The 16,244-nt window shown below is 35.3% G+C and overlaps 1 protein-coding gene across 4 annotated transcripts in view; it reads right to left on the bottom strand.

Annotated features, from left to right (window-relative positions):
• STIM2 (stromal interaction molecule 2) overlaps nt 1-16,244 on the bottom strand; it is a 185,297-nt gene that overhangs the window by 15,921 nt on the left and 153,132 nt on the right. For 2 of the 4 annotated variants that reach the window (XM_002688161.7, XM_024993529.2), the window contains exons 5-11: nt 13,473-13,588; nt 10,178-10,355; nt 9,478-9,655; nt 3,679-3,846; nt 3,389-3,412; nt 2,887-2,987; nt 2,353-2,591 (exon numbers count right to left, since the gene is read on the bottom strand). In XM_002688161.7, coding sequence (XP_002688207.2) covers nt 2,353-2,591; nt 2,887-2,987; nt 3,389-3,412; nt 3,679-3,846; nt 9,478-9,655; nt 10,178-10,355; nt 13,473-13,588 — 1,004 coding nt within the window. The remainder of the gene's footprint in view (nt 1-2,352; nt 2,592-2,886; nt 2,988-3,388; nt 3,413-3,678; nt 3,847-9,477; nt 9,656-10,177; nt 10,356-13,472; nt 13,589-16,244) is intronic. The other 2 variants (XM_005207821.5, XM_005207822.5) reach the window with 2 other exon arrangements.

The following is a 16,244-nucleotide window of genomic DNA, read 5'->3' as shown; positions in this document are numbered from 1 at the left end:
TACTGCTTACAGCTATAGCTGCATGTAATAAAAGTACAAAAGGCTTTAGAAGACACACAACAACTTCAGTAGGAAGGGGAGATGACTTATTTTCTTTTTTCAGAGAAAAAGAAAGATGAATAAAGCAAAATGTTATCTTCATAGTAAATAAGTAATTTATTTTCAGCATTTTTAAGCATATCTGAAGAGCTTTATAGTAAGAAATTTTAAATAAATTGCTACTACAATCCTACTATAAATATTTAGTAGACACTATAAAGGTCATAGGAAAACAACTATTACCTGTTCTCCTATCCACACAGAGCTAACCTTTGATAATATTTTCTTTTTTTATTTGTACATACTTAAACATATACAACATTATTCTGTATACGGTTCTATAATCTTTTGTTTGGCACTTAGCATACCACAGGCAGGTCTCCTTGTCATTACTTCACACTCAGACAATTTACCGCACATCCATGGTGCAGATTTCAAACTGCTTTAAAGAATATATAATGAAGACCCTTCATTCTACCCTAGACCCTAGTACTGCTGCCAAGAGTTTATCTATCAGGTCTAGAAATTATGCTTTCTGTCCCTAAACAAAGTATTACTTTTGTGCCACTGGGTGGAGACAGAGCTCTCAAAGTGTAATCTTTGGTATAACTTATTTTCCACAGATAATAAAATTCAGCATTTCTAAAACATCATACTGAATTTAAAATCAGTTCTTGTACTTTCTTATTTTTAAAAGTTCAGATTTCCCTGTATATCACAATCATAAAGAAATTATTCACATTTGGTTGTAAGTTTTGTTTTAAATGCACATGTAGATATCTCGTCCCAATCAAAAAGTACTTTAAAAAAAAGGGAAAGAAAAAACCTTGTTAATTTTAGGGAATACATATATACATACTTCTGTTATTGAATAATGTTTCTAAGGAGAAACTGTAACTGAAAAGCTATCATTTTCAAACAAAACCATATACTTACAAATCAGTATGCATATGGCAAGCTTAAAGGCAGCCTAAGGGCACATAATTCTGATAAACACAAGTTGACAGCAGAGGGGCCCACATCTAGATAAAACTCTGCAGTCCTCACTATTCTGCAGCATGTGGAGGTGAAGTGACTGAGGTCACACACGTGCAGTATGTAAGTGCAGTGAAGACTGCATACAATCTGCCCTCTCCCCTGTTCCTCTTGTAAGAGGTTAATGTCTCCCCAATCTGCTTGTATTACCTGTCTACCATTAAACTAGATAATTAAAATCACAGATATGAACACAAGCAAATAAGTCACTAATTATTTGCAAATTTAGGGCTTTATTTCATAAAATTGCTTTAAAATTAGAACACTTTCTAAATCTTAACTTTTAGGAAAGCTCTATCAACTGACAGAAAAATTCAAACTGGAAAATCGTCATATATCATGATTTGTCTCAAATCTCTGTGTAAGTTTTCAACTGATCAATGATTAAATTTTGTGCTCCATTCTTTGGAATCTTGTTCTATATATACTGTTTCAAAAGGGTTACAAAGATTGGGAAAATGTATCAGATAAGCAATAATAAGGATAAATAGTTCTTCAAATAATTTCTAATGTAAGAAATATATATTTTAAATTTATCTCTGTAACTGTGCAAAAATTCCAAATATTAATAAATTATAAAATATTAAAACTTCACCTTTCTACCAAAATGTAGAAACATTGTAAACATCTTCAAAGAATAGAGCATAACAAAGCAATTATAATGAAAATTGTACATGTTAAAACCACCTCTGGGAGAAGCACCACCTTCTAGCAACAAAAAGATATATTTTATAAACATAAACACATTTAACTTTGTTTAAAGTTGAATGGATTTAGTGCTTTATGAGTTAAATACAGCAGGATAATATTCTCAAATAAAAAGACAGAATTGGAAAAGCAAAACAAAATACTATGAAACATGCCTATTGGGACAGCAACTCAATTTAAAATACACTGACTGGCTCAAAGTCACAGAGCTGGTTAGTGAGTGGCAGAGCTAGGATTGGAGCTTAGGTTTCTAAGGCCTTCCGCTAATTTTTATGTTCTACTATAGATAATGCTATCATATGAAAGGATGTTTTGCCTCAAAGTTCAGCATTTCATTCATACAATGACTCAGCATGTATGATGTGCTATTATATATGCATACATACATATGTATACCACACATACCTTATATAGTATTCTCAAACAGTAAACACAATGAACAAAAAAAGAAAAAAAAATGAAGAATTAACTAAATTTTTATTATAGATTTCAAAGCAAATGATTCATAAAAGGTATGGTACAAAGTTAATTGTTAAATTGTATCAGCTCTTTTTTGAACTAACCACTTACCTGGAAACTGTGACACTATTGGGGGTGTATCTTCATCTAAATCATCTACTCCTCCAGCTATGGGATAGGGTGGAATGGAGACTCTGGGCATCACCACCCAGCTGTGATCACAATAAAGGGAAGAGGTGAGGCTGGGGAGTCCCGAGTTATGGGCTATCTGAAAGCCACAGATCTTCTCTATCTGTTGCCAGCGAAAAAGTCGTTCTCGTAAACAAGTTGTCAACTCAGAAAGAGCTTTCCTGGAAAAGCCAATATAGGAATTACTTCTTGCATCAAAAATTCTTTAATACAGCACTGAAAACAGGCAACTATATCAGCAGACCGAGGCAGTTTACCAATTTCCAAAAGAAATTATCCCCTCTTAGAATGAGCACAAAGGATATAAGAGAACATGATTAAATGACAAATGAAACCATAAATTGTCTATAAATAACAAATTAAAAATAAAAATTATCTATAATTACAAATTAAAACAAATTGTCTATAAATTTCTACACAATAAAAATAGACAGATAACTGCAATAAGATTCTTACTTTGCTTCCAGAATTTTGTGGTCTACCTCATCTAAGGAGGAGCTATGTGCAACATGTAGAGTTCCAAAGACTGTGCTCCTCTTCTTTTTAATTTTCTCTGCCTACAGCCCAAGGAGAGAAAAATAAGGCTCAGTTTGGGGGAAAAAACACACACTAATAAGGTTTATTTTGTCTTGAATATATTAATAATTATAAAATCAATGGAGAATTATTAGCCAAGACATAGCCCTATTTTCTAAAAAAGGAAAACAGATGAGGGAGAAAGCATGCTTTCCTAAGCCAAACCCTGTTCTGGAGAATTTTTTCTCTTTATTTCCATGGATCAGAAAGACCTGAATCTTCTATTTAAAACTTGAAAAACATAAACTATATCCTACTGCAATGGCGGTGTTAGTGAATGCACTGAGTTTTTTATTGTTCTTTTTCACTAGAAATCAGAATAAGACTCAATAATTTCACACAATTATTAATAGTCAGACATTAATTTCTAGTAACTACTAACCTGAATCAGATATGAAGCAGCAACCTAGAGGAGAAAAGCTCTGTATAAAACATTTATGATCATGATAGTAGGGATGATTTTTAAATGATACTAAGGTCATTCTGAAAGGTGTACCCTTCTCTTAAAAAAGTAACTTTACTCTTCAGCCTATGATTACAAGAGTCAATCTACCCACTAAGTTCCAATTCATGAAAGAATCTGTGATACTAAAAATTTTATTCAGGCCTTTACACACCAACTGGTTAATCCCTTTAGAAATGTTAGTAAGTTTAGTCGATATAGTCGAGTACCTCATCCTTAGCAATAGCTAGCTGCATTTCAGCATTCTGTCTTTTTATATTGTAGTACTGGACTTCTACTTCATGTGTTAGCTGAAGCCATTTTTGAAGTGCATCTGGAACAGACCAGCTGCTTCTGAGTTCAAATTCTTTTTCCGCCTTTTTTAGAGCCATTCGAACCTGAGAGGGAGGGAGGGAAAAAAAAAAGAGAAGGAGGAGGAGGAGCGGAGGAGAGGGAGGTACAAAGAGATGCAAAGGAAAGTGGCAGAAGTTGGAGACAGAGAAATTTCTCTTTTTTAAAACTATTTAAGCTTAGAAAAAAAAGAAATTAAGATTTTTTTAAGTACCAGAATTAAAAGAAAAAAGCAATTTGAATTATACTCTTTGTAAAATCACAGTCTAAAATGATATTTCTAACATTAAAACAAAAGTTAAAGATTTAAGTACATCTTCAACTCACTAAGCAAGGTTGTAAAAAGCCAGAGGGTGAGAGGGAGCTTACATCTCTCTTAGGTTGCAATACTGCATTTTCACATTTTACAACAGCCAGACTCAACTGAGAGACAAAAACCCAGGGCATGTACCAACTGAAATGGATAGTATTTTTCTCATAACGTGTTTTTTTTGTTTGTTTATGGACAGGATATGAAGAAGTATCCAAAACAGGGTGAATACTTGTCCTATTACCCCTTCTAATGTTCCCAGAAGACTCTGCTGGGAACTATACACTATAGAGACTCTGCTGGGAACTATAAACTATAATTATACACTCATTTTTTAAGTAATTATACCATTTTAAAAAAGGTTTTCAGAAATCTTCTTTATGCCAGTTATTCCTCATTGTTATGAGCACATCTGCCTCTTATAGTCTGTTTTATATCACCTCTATTTAATTTTTTCCTGCTTCTGACAGATCAAAAAGTAGATAAATTAACACCTGCAGACCAAATGTAAATTTCAAGAAAACAGACTGTGAGTGAGATTCATCTTGATTTTTCCAAGGGAAACTATGAATAGCTTCAGTGTCAGAATGTGTAAGTTTTTCTTCTAGTCAACTTTTAGGGAAGGCAGACAACAAACAGAAAATCAAAATGCTTAGTGTGTGAGTTTGTGAGGTGGCATTAAGTGCTAACAAAAAACCTCTTAGGGACAGTCTAAGAAAATGACACAGAGGAAGAGATAACCTATTCTAGGAATGATTCATTTAAAAACTAGCAAGAGCTCAAGCTAAGGATGTGTAAAGATACATGGTGGAATTTATGAAATTATGCACACATATTCAAGACCTTCAGACATCCTTCGGGAGCACCAAAACTGCAAATTAGTTTTTCCAAAGTTAAGTAAACTGAAACTTCATTCCTAAACTAATGTGCAAAGGAATGTCTGATCTGATAAAATCTAATTTATTTAAATAAATCTTACATGCCAGAGTAAACTAGAATACTAGACACAAATTTCTGATAAAGAGAACAGCTGTCAGATACTACAAGAAAAAAAATGTAGAAAAATATTTTTTAAAACTTCTTCAAGTTTCCTAAAAACTTTCTGAAACTCTAAAACCATCAGACAGGAAGTAAATAATTCAAAATGTAGACATTAACAGGGAAAGTAAAACAACACTTACTTAAGACAAATCATAAGCAACACTTGCCTGACGCGATTAGCTATGCAATATGCTTGGGACAATACAGTGCTTAATAAGACAGCTGGCAGGGCCCTGCGGCGTCCTTGCTAATCTCTCAAGAAAGAAGCTGAGCTCAGGTCCTGTGACACGGAGTTCTATGTAACACTACAAAGTGAAGGTCACACGCCCGTCTTCTTATAAAGCTAAAATTTCTGTACATTTTCATTGTCATGTAAGTATACAGATAATCTGAACAAATTCACTCATGTTTTTCTCATTAAGATTTTCCTTAATGTTGTGTCCATAAATGTATTTCCCCCAAAGAGCTCAATAAAGAGGGAAATAGATGCAGTGAAAATTGAATAATGAATAGTTTTTACAATGATGAATTAAGTTGTTTCAAAATACAATAATTATATAATTTTTGTGTCTTAGGACTAAAACAGTACTAAAAACATGGTATCACACATAAAAACAACCTAAGTATCTGAAAACATGGCTTCTGGACCTGACTTTATGATTTATACCTCTGTGAGCTTCTTTCAGAAAGGCAATGCCAAAGAATGCTCAAACTACCACACAATTGCACTCATCTCACATACTAGGAAAGTAATGCTCAAAATTCTCCCAGCCAGGCTTCAGCGATACGTTAACCGTGAACTTCCTGATGTTCAAGCTGGTTTTAGAAAAGGCAGAGGAACCAGAGATCAAATTGCCAGCATCTGCTGGATCATGGAAAAAGCAAGAGAGTTCCAGAAAAACATCTATTTCTGCTTTATTGACTATGCAAAAGCCTTTGACTGTGTGGTTGACAATAAACTGTAGAAAATTCTGAAAGAGATGGTAATACCAGACCACCTGACCCGCCTCTTGAGAAATCTGTATGCAGGTCAGGAAGCAACAGTTAGAACTGGACATGGAACAACAGACTGGTTCCAAATAAGAAAAGGAGTTCATCAAGGCTGTATATTGTCACCCTGTTTATTTAACTTATATGCAGAGTACATCATGAGAAACTCTGGGCTGGAAGAAACACAAGCTGGAATCAAGATTGCCGGGAGAAATCTCAATCACCTCAGATATGCAGATGACACCACCCTTATGGCAGAAAGTGAAGAGGAACTAAAAAGCCTCTTGATGAAAGTGAAAGTGGAGAGTGAAAAAGTTGGCTTAAAGCTCAACATTCAGAAAACGAAGATCATGGCATCCGGTCCCATCACTTCATGGGAAATAGATGGGGAAACAGTGGAAACAGTGTCAGACTTTATTTTTCTGGGCTCCAAAATCACTGCAGATAGTGACTGCAGCCATGAAATTAAAAGACGCTTACTCCTTGGAAGGAAAGTTATGTCCAACCTAGATAGCATATTCAAAAGCAGAGATATTACTTTGCCAACAAAGGTCCATCTTCTAAAGGCTATGGTTTTTCCTGTGGTCATGTATGGATGTGAGAGTTGGACTGTGAAGAAAGCTGAGAGCCAAAGAATTGATGCTTTTGAACTGTGGTGTTGGAGAAGACTCTTGAGAGTCTCTTGGACTGCAAGGAGATCCAACCAGTCCATTCTGAAGGAGATCAGCCCTGGGATTTCTTTGGAAGGAATGATGCTGAAGCTGAAACTCCAATACTTTGGCCACCTCATGTGAAGAGTTGACTCATTGGAAAAGACTCTGATGCTGGGAGGGATTGGGGGCAGGAGGAGAAGGGGACGACAGAGGATGAGATGGCTGGATGGCATCACTGACTCGATGGACTTGAGTCTGAGTGAACTCCGGGAGTTTGTGATAGACAGGGAGGCCTGGCGTGCTGCGATTCATGGGGTCGCAAAGAGTCGGACACAACTGAACTGAACTGAAACGAGCTTCTTTCTTTCCTTTCTGAGGCTTATTGTTTCATGTATAACAGGGGTAGTATGACTTGTCCTGATTTTAAGTTTCTTAAGACTTTAAGAACAAAATAATTTATGTATTTAAACCACACAAAATATAGTGGTACTATTATTCATCCAAAAGCTCTTGTTTAACGGATATTAACAAAATATATACCAGTTTTTCTGCCTTTTAATTTTGAGGAGTTGATTACCCATCACATAAAATACAATAAAGCTTTAAACTATGTGGAATTGTGGATTATGTGACATAATATGTAAATTAATTTCCCAGTTAAACTTACTTCTATAAACAAAGCTTTTAATAGCAGTATGGGAAAACATGGACTTTGGAATAAGACGCATGTAATCATCTTCCCTTAGCCACATAATAGCTGTGTTACCTATGGCAAGTTATTTAACTTCTCTGCGTACACATCTCATCTGTAAATGAGAATGTATCTATGTACAGTGAGGATTAAAATTTATGAGCAAACCATTTGCAATGATGTACACAGCATAAAGTTTTGGCACACAGTAAGCACTCATAAAATTGTGTTTCTTGTTACCATAATCATATAGGATAGAGTTCTTTTTAAATACCCAATTCTCTCCTTTACACTTAGTGACTGAGGATCTCATTAGGATCATTAAGTTTGTGCTGGGTTGTAATATCCTGGTAATCTTAGGGTCTACCATGGAGTGCAAGGCCTCGAGGCTCCAAACCTCAGACTAGAATACTTGTGATTAAGAGGTCCTTCCTTACATGGTGTCTTTTCCTCTCGCTGAGAGGCAGTCTCCATTATAACATGCTATCAGTTTATGTCTCTATAGAAGATTTCCCTCTACTGCTTTCTGATTTGTTCTTTCTTATCTGCAAAGATCAGAAAAACAGTTAACAAACGTTTTAGTTTAGCACTGGGAACAAACCAAGACTTGAATTCTCATTGAGAAGAGGTATGGAGTTGTCACAGAAGTAAAAAACATAAAATTAATTCTCAAACACAGGCTAATTTTAGCTAGGCCTTTTTTGTGAACTCCTTGTTTCTTTACTACATTCTGTAGAAAGAAGGTTCTGTCAGGTAAACAGGACCAGACTGAAAAATAAGTCTAAGAGTCATTTTAGAGAACAAACTCCTTACAGGGAAAAGACTCAAAAGACAATGTCTAGGGTATGAGAGAAAGAAAAGTTAACAGTTAACAAAAGAGATAGCTGCATTCAGTCAGACAAGTCCTACCAAAAATGACAATCCTGAAGAACTAGTACCATACACTGAACATTTTCTGATGAGTTTAAGTTTAAACTGAAACTCATTCATAACTTAATTTTTATTTCATATTTAGCACCTGACTGAGAAGGCAGCAGTGCATACAGCAAAGTGGGAGGCAGAATACCTAAGTGCTTGGCCCTGTCTTATGAGTCACTCTCTAAGCTTGAACACACTTTCTTGTCTTCATTTTGTTCCTCAGATTCTTTATCAGTAAACAAAGGGTCAAAGTCAGAAGAAGGAGATGACATTATGGAAGCAGAGGTTGGAGCAACAGGCTTTGAAGAGGAAGGAAGGGGCCATGAGCCAAGAAATGCAGGCAGCCTCTAGAAGTTGGACAAGGCAAGGAAACAGATCCTCCCCAGAGCCTCCAGAAGGAATGCAGCCTTGTAGACCTATTTTAGACTCTGACTGCAAGAACCCTAAGATAATCACGATGTGTTGTTTTAAGCTACTAAGTTTGTGGTAATTTTTTATAGCGGAATTAGAAAACTAATACATCTACCTATGAAGATATTCTCCTGCGACCTCCCCACATTCTCTGAAGGATAGTGCAATGCCTGAATTCCATCCTGAGTAAATGCACAGTAGAAGCAGACACTGGAAAGGACACCTTTTGGACAACTTCAAAATCTGTAGCACAGAATGTTCTAAAACCATCTAACAGGATTCAAATGGATTTTTAATAGAGATTATTAACATGAGCAGAGAAGTTTAACATTACACATACTAATACTTTACTACTAGGTTATAGTCAGAAACTGAGACATACTACAGATGTTAAATAAACATCTTAGGTTTACTCAAGACAACATGGCATGGGCTAGGACTTCATGAATGAGTGAACATAATGCTAACTTTATCTTTTAGTTGGTTCTTTGTTTTTTGCTGTATGAACTCTGCCCAATGCTAACAATATGGACAGGTGACCCTATTACTGACCAAGGAAGAATATACGATGGAACAAATCTAGGAGACTGAACAAAATTAAAAAAAAAATCCTCAGAGTAACAATACAAATTTCCTCACAAACTCTTCTTAAAAATGTAAATACCTGTTCCAATTCCTGCTCTGCATACTGACGTCTACTCAGTTCACATTCAGCTCCCTCCCTCAGCTCTCTCAGTCGAAAAGCTTCTTCCTTTGCGTAATTGATTTCATCCATCATTTTGCGCTCCAGATTTTGCTTTTCTACAGCAACATTTCTGTTCTCTTCCTGTGCCTTTTCAAGCCTTACAGAATAAACATGAAAATTCCTCACAAAAGTTTCCAAAACTTCATTATTTTAGTGAAGAATAAATATGTATCAAGCAATAATATACATGTTTTGATCAAAATTCGCAGCCATTTCTATTAATCTTAAATTTGGACAAAAAAAATCAGGTAACATACTAGATAGCTATTTGGTTTATCTTGGCCTAAAAATACAGAAATAGCATGGAAATACTCTTCAGGAAAAAGACTTTTCAAAAATTGATAATTATTTAAGTCATGTTTAAAATAAAATTTAACTACACATGTAATTCTACCTACATTTGATTTCCACTTGTCTTCTACCCATTTATTCCCTAATGCATATCTTTTTAATAAATTTGTAATTAGGACCTTTCTAAAAATGTGAAATGAAGTGTACACACAATTCCTGATATATATATCAATCTAAATACAAACGCATAAGCACAAGCCCACATTACATATTCACAAACTGTATGGTCCCACATAAACAAGATTTATAGCCTTTTTTATCTACTCACCTCTCTTGTAAGTCCATTAGACTTTGCTCTGCAGTTTGTAGACTCTCTAAGTCTTTCATCATTTTTGCAACATGCTCTTTTGATGTCTTATTCTGCGTATAAGCAAACCAACACCCTCCAACACCAATTACTATAGAAACTGTAAGTATAAAATCCTTCATCCAGTTATGAGGAGGGCCTATAAAGAGAATTACAAATGGCAAATTAATCTGAGTATCACAAAATCTCAATACACATGGCCACTTAATTTAAAAAGTAGTAGATATCTAAAAACAAAATATGAAGATGTTCCTCCCATATATAAGCCCCAGCCTTTTACAAATTTTTTCTTCAAATAATCAATGAGTTGATGATAACTACCTGATATACTACACCTATAGGAGGCAGGGGCTTCCCCAGTGGCTCAGTGGTAAAGAATCTGGTTGCAATGCAGGAAATGCAGTTTCATTCCCTGGGTCAGGAAGGTCCCCTGGAGGAGGAAACGGCAACCCACTCCAGTATTCTTGCCTGGGAAATGCCATGGACAGAGAAGCCTGGCGGGCTATAGTCCATGGGGTCACAAAAGAGCTGGAAATGACTGAGCAACTAAACCACAACAACAGGGGGCAGAGATAACCCCACATGGATGCACTACACCCCTGCTGGTACAGGAGTTAGTGACAAAAATCCTGGAGCATTCTGAAAAAGCACAGTATCTCCAATCACATACACAGGGAACGGTCCTCTATGGGGTGAAGAGTCATAACGAGTATCACCATCACCAGCCCAACTCCTTCCTTCAGACAGTTAGGTAGTGGCCATGCTATAATACAAAAACTGAAACCCTAATCATTCACCAGAAAGCTTTCTTCCGAAGCATGTAGCCACATAACTAGTTAGGATTAATTAGTGATTCTCAACTGAGAGGGACACTTCCCTCCAGCAGACATTTGACAATTTTTGCTTGTCACAATTCGGGAAGTGGAAGTAGGGCTATTTGCTACTGGTATCCAGTAGGTAGAGGCCAGGGATGTTGCTAAACACCCACTAATGTACAAAATAATCTCTTTCCCGCTCCCACTCTGGTGATAACAAAGAATTATCTGGGAATTATACAGCCTAGAATGCAAATAGTGGCAAGGTTGAGAAACCACGGGTCAAATGATCACGACAAGCCATGTTTTAGGTGGTTTTTTGCCAGAGAGATCTGGGTGACTCGAGGGAAACAGGTGCCAGGGACAGATGTAACCCCCACACTTACTTGTTTCTAAAGTAAGGAGTCAGGAGCCAGGGCCTATTGTCTTCAGTAATACAAAACACAGAAACCGCTAGTCAAATAATTTCCTAGTTTATCTCTGAATGCAGGGGCTCAATTGAGGGATGCAGGGTAACTAATAAAACATGATGTATTATTTGATGTATTGCAAAGAGATTACAGGTGTTCAGTGAAAAACTGCCTAGCTGCCCATACCTCTGGCAGGAAGGAGATATTTTCCATGTTCGACAAGATGAAGAGCTCCACAGAAATGAAAAGTTCTCATGCTTATAAGCCTAGGGTTCATGTATGTTTACATGGTGTGATAAACAGCATGTTCCATGCCAGAGATCCTCAGCGCTACATATTTTCAGAGCAGATACCCTCACCTACAGTGAAAGAGATTCTCTCCTCACTCTTTGGCAGAAGGCTCAAGTCTCAAAAGGATTTGTTTTTATTCTGCCTCGGGCTGAGAGGTTCAGCTCAGGCTCTAGTTCAAATATGAGACTTATTCAGGCTGAACTATAATCACCAGAAATAATAATAAAAAGAGGGACAAGTCTCTAACTATACAACAAATACCATGAACTGGTAAGGATTTCAGTGAAAACTCCTTTAAAATGTATCTCTATTCACTGGATACTGCTAGTTTTTTTTTTTTTTTTTAATAATCTTAATGTGGGTGTTCCAACCATAAGTTTCATTCACTCAAGTCATAATTCTAAGACAAACACATTAAAAAGGTAATGCATCATTAACTTCTAAACTAGTTTATTTATTAATACATTTGTTTTCAACATTCTTTGAGACTAGTTTGGTTTCTTTACAAATGATAATACTGTCTGGCTTACAGAATAGTTTGTTCTTGGATCAATAAAATAAAAATATCCCCAATCAACCTCTATATAGAGACAAATGCTATAGTTTAATTCCTATTTTAACCAATAATTCACATGAAAAAACTAGAGTGACTCTCACAGAAGACAATCCCCAATAGATTCAGTTGAAAATTCAGGACAAGGAAAAGGTTAGAAAGGGTATCATCTCCATGGAATGCTTGGCATTTCAATAGTGTTCTATTTCCTAGGTTTGTAATTCCCACCAACAGTGCATTTCCACCAACTCTCACAAAGGGGGGTTCCAGCTGTTTCACCAGCTGCTCTTTTAGCCTGAGCCAAAAAAGAACCACCAGTAAACTCATGGAATGCATCAAACCTCTCCAGTAACCCTTTTTTAAGCAGGGGCACCCCCAACGCAGTATCATAGAAATCTATAAGCCTCTTAACTGCAAAAACTGAGGTAAAATAAACATTAGTTTCTTCATTTATAATTTGTGAAAACCATTTTTCTAGAATTAGTCTTTCGTTTTGAAAAATAAAATTCCTCTAAAATGTGTACTCTTCAAACAATTTCCCCCCAAAGCTTTCTGAAATCTGAAATTAAATGACGTAAACAAATTAAACTTCCCTTCTGGGAAGAAAGTATTCCTGTAAAGGTAAAGAAGAAGGCTTATTTTCCTTACAAATATGACAAAGCAATTTCTTAAATGTTCTTCCTCAGAACAATCAAATAATATTCTCCACCTTGTGCTTCTGCCAGAATAGTCTGTTCCTTTATACAGTTTCAAGCAGGCCTCTAGGGCCACTGTTTTTGATCTGTATCTTAAAAATCCTTTTCCTGGTAATTAATACAGTCCAGTTAGGATTTATTATTTCATGTCATCAAGATAGTGGGAATGCACCTTTTAAAAAAAGGACTCTAGTGAATATTGAACTATAATAACAAACATTAAAACTGCTATAGAGTTTTAAATCTAGAAATTTAATCAACTTACATATAGTTTTACAACTTTCTACATCAGTAACCAGCTTTGAAAATACCACACGGGATATTTCAATGACAGAAAATCTCATCCTATAAATCTTTTAAGATAGTATTATACTCTTATACCCAACAGAGGATTCTTCTGGTCTACTACCTTTCTTACTTTTTCCTTCTTTAAATAACAACAGATGATCTGATTACTCTTTTTCATCATATTTTGTGCGAGAGAATACTAACGCGTTAGAGGTCCGAACAAAACCACATCCAGCGCCTTGAGCTGAAGTTTTTGTCTATGACTCCGGTCGCTGATTTTCAACTGAGAGATCATAAATGAAAATTCATGCACTGCTATCCTGTTCATTTAAAAAAATACATACATATTAAAAATATTACTAGGATGTACACTTAAATATTTCAGCAACATACTTAATACTTATATATATTAGTGATGATTACTTAAAGAGTTCACCCAAGTGCAATTTAATACTTTATTATATGCAACAAAAACCTTTTCAGTGCAAGCTTAGCAGTGCAAAGACTTCTGTATGTCAATAATTTCATTGCTATATTGATGTTTTTGTTTTCTAAGGTTTCTTTATGCTATAAATTAATGTGATTCAGAAATTTATCAAATTCAAAATATTTTATGATTATTAAATTACCTCTGGCATTTTACCATCATTTCATAAACAACAAGAAAGTTGTAAGCAATTTACTTATTAACACAGCAGACTTAATCATTCTCAGTTTAGATCATATTCATTTTCTTTATAAATAGCATTTTAAAAACCTGTATCTTTACATTCTAATATTTAAACTATTTAAAAGTTCACTGAAGTCATAAATGAAAAGTAAAAAGTCATCGCTGGTTGGGGGAATAAATTGAAGAATATTTGTAATAAGAAGTATAGAACCATTTCACTGGCAATGAAGAAAGTCTGCAGGGTGCCAAAAGGCTCAGGTGAAATAAGGAAATAAAACTGCTTTGTTTTGGACTTCCAATCCAAGCAGGCCAGTAGTTAAGATGTCTTATCAACCAAGTGGGATACAAAGACGAATCTTATGACACAAAATGTAATAATAATAATAAAACTGTTAATAACAATGACAATTAAAAAAATAAGCATGTATTATGTGCTGAGTACTGTGCCAAGAACTTTTCAAACTCAAAAAATTCTATAATATATGTAAAATTGCCATTTTATAAATGAGGAAACTATGGCAGTTGTAACTTGCCCAAGATGACATAATTAGTAAGAAGACAATTAGTAAGTAAGACAATCCCAATTATCTATGATTCCAATGACTGAACTCTGAACCTTTTATTTAGGAAAATTTCAGGTTACAGAACTCCTATGAGGTTTCCACAAAACTTTAGAGAGTAAAGAACTCTAACTTTCCCTATAGAAAATGCCTACATTCATCATCTCTGTGGGTAAACTTTTGTGTGTAAGCTCTTGTCACATCTTTAATATGACACTTATTAAAGTGCCTGAAGGCAAACTGTGTCTTATCTCTTTATCCCCAAACCTAGCATGGTGCTTGGCAAAAGTAGATGCTTGATAAATGTTTATGTAATAGATGAATGAATGCATGGATGGGGGCAAGAATGAATAGCAATACTATCAGTACACAAAATTTAAGAGAGACAATGAGATGTAGTAAAAACGAAACTATAAAACAGAATTTTATGCAAAGTTCAATATGAGTCCAGAGGTGGAAGGGATTCTACCTGAGTGGGTGAGGATGTCAGGGAAGTTCACACAGGTCTGAAAGGAATGAGGAGGCATGTGTCAGGTGAAGAGAGCCTTAGTATAAGCTCTGGTAACAGAATTACAGAATATAGAAAATACAGTAAAAGGTTTAAGATAACCATGACATGAAAACGAACATAGTTTTACCTACCTACTACAGATGTAATAGTATTTTAAAGTCACAGAAAGGAAACAAAATAATGAATTACTGTAGGTATGTGTACATTTGGAATGTGTAATACATTTCTTATACATTCTTACAAATAGCTCTTATATCTACAGTTACACTACAAAAAGCTTTGTGACGTAGGTAATTAATTGCTACTGCCCCTTTGAATGGACTCCTCTAATCTCTATCACCACATAAAAGGGGCTTGATGAAGACTATGCCAGTTTTTCTTTCCCCTCCATTCAAAAAGGCACCAGTAGGCTGACCTAAAAGTTTTCTTCTGTAGTAACATGTTCACTATTTTGAAAAACTTATCTTGATTAAGTGTGATGTTATCTCAACAATTCTACCAGAATTTGAGGTTATCTCTGATAACTTTCAGGCTTCCCAGATGGATCAGTGGTAAAGAATCTGCCTGCAATCCAGGAGATGCAGGTTTGATACCTGGGTCTGGAAGGTCCCCTGGAGGAGGAAATAGCAACCCACTCCAGTATTCTTACCTGGGAAAGCCCATGGACAGAGGAGCCTGGTAGGCTACAGGCCATGGAGTCACAAAAGAGTTTGACATGACTTAGTGACTAAAAAACTGAAAATGTTTACTTTACTAAAACAAAAAAAGGGGCCATAACATGTACAGTCAAAATATTGAGCAGCCTGTTTATTTCATGTTGTTATTATGTAAAGAAACTTTCCAAAGGACCACATAAGAAAAGTTGTATAAGTCACAGGGTTAACATAAACAACTTAAAAAACCCTAATCCCACCTTAATGCTCTACTATTCTGTTTTAACTTAGAAATGTGTCTTATTTAAAAAGCAAGAACTCAATTTTTTTTCTTCTTTCCAGCATCTAGTTGCACCATGAATATAAAAAATACTTAATATGCACTTACTGATTTGACTCTTAACCCCATTAATTTCATCATTATAGTCATGTGCACAGTAAAATCAGAAATACTGATGCTCAGAATACATTTAAGGAGATACGGAAACTTTCAACTCGATCCAAAATACCAACTTCTAAGCAAAAAAAAGCTGTGTACTTAAATAAGATACATGCAGGCAAATTGATTAGAAATATGCATAT

This window comes from Bos taurus, chromosome 6 (assembly GCF_002263795.3).
Source record: "Bos taurus isolate L1 Dominette 01449 registration number 42190680 breed Hereford chromosome 6, ARS-UCD2.0, whole genome shotgun sequence".
Classification (NCBI taxonomy): Eukaryota; Metazoa; Chordata; class Mammalia; order Artiodactyla; family Bovidae; genus Bos; species Bos taurus.
Note: the sequence above shows the minus strand (reverse complement) of the source record. Positions and strands in the feature narration are given on the sequence as shown.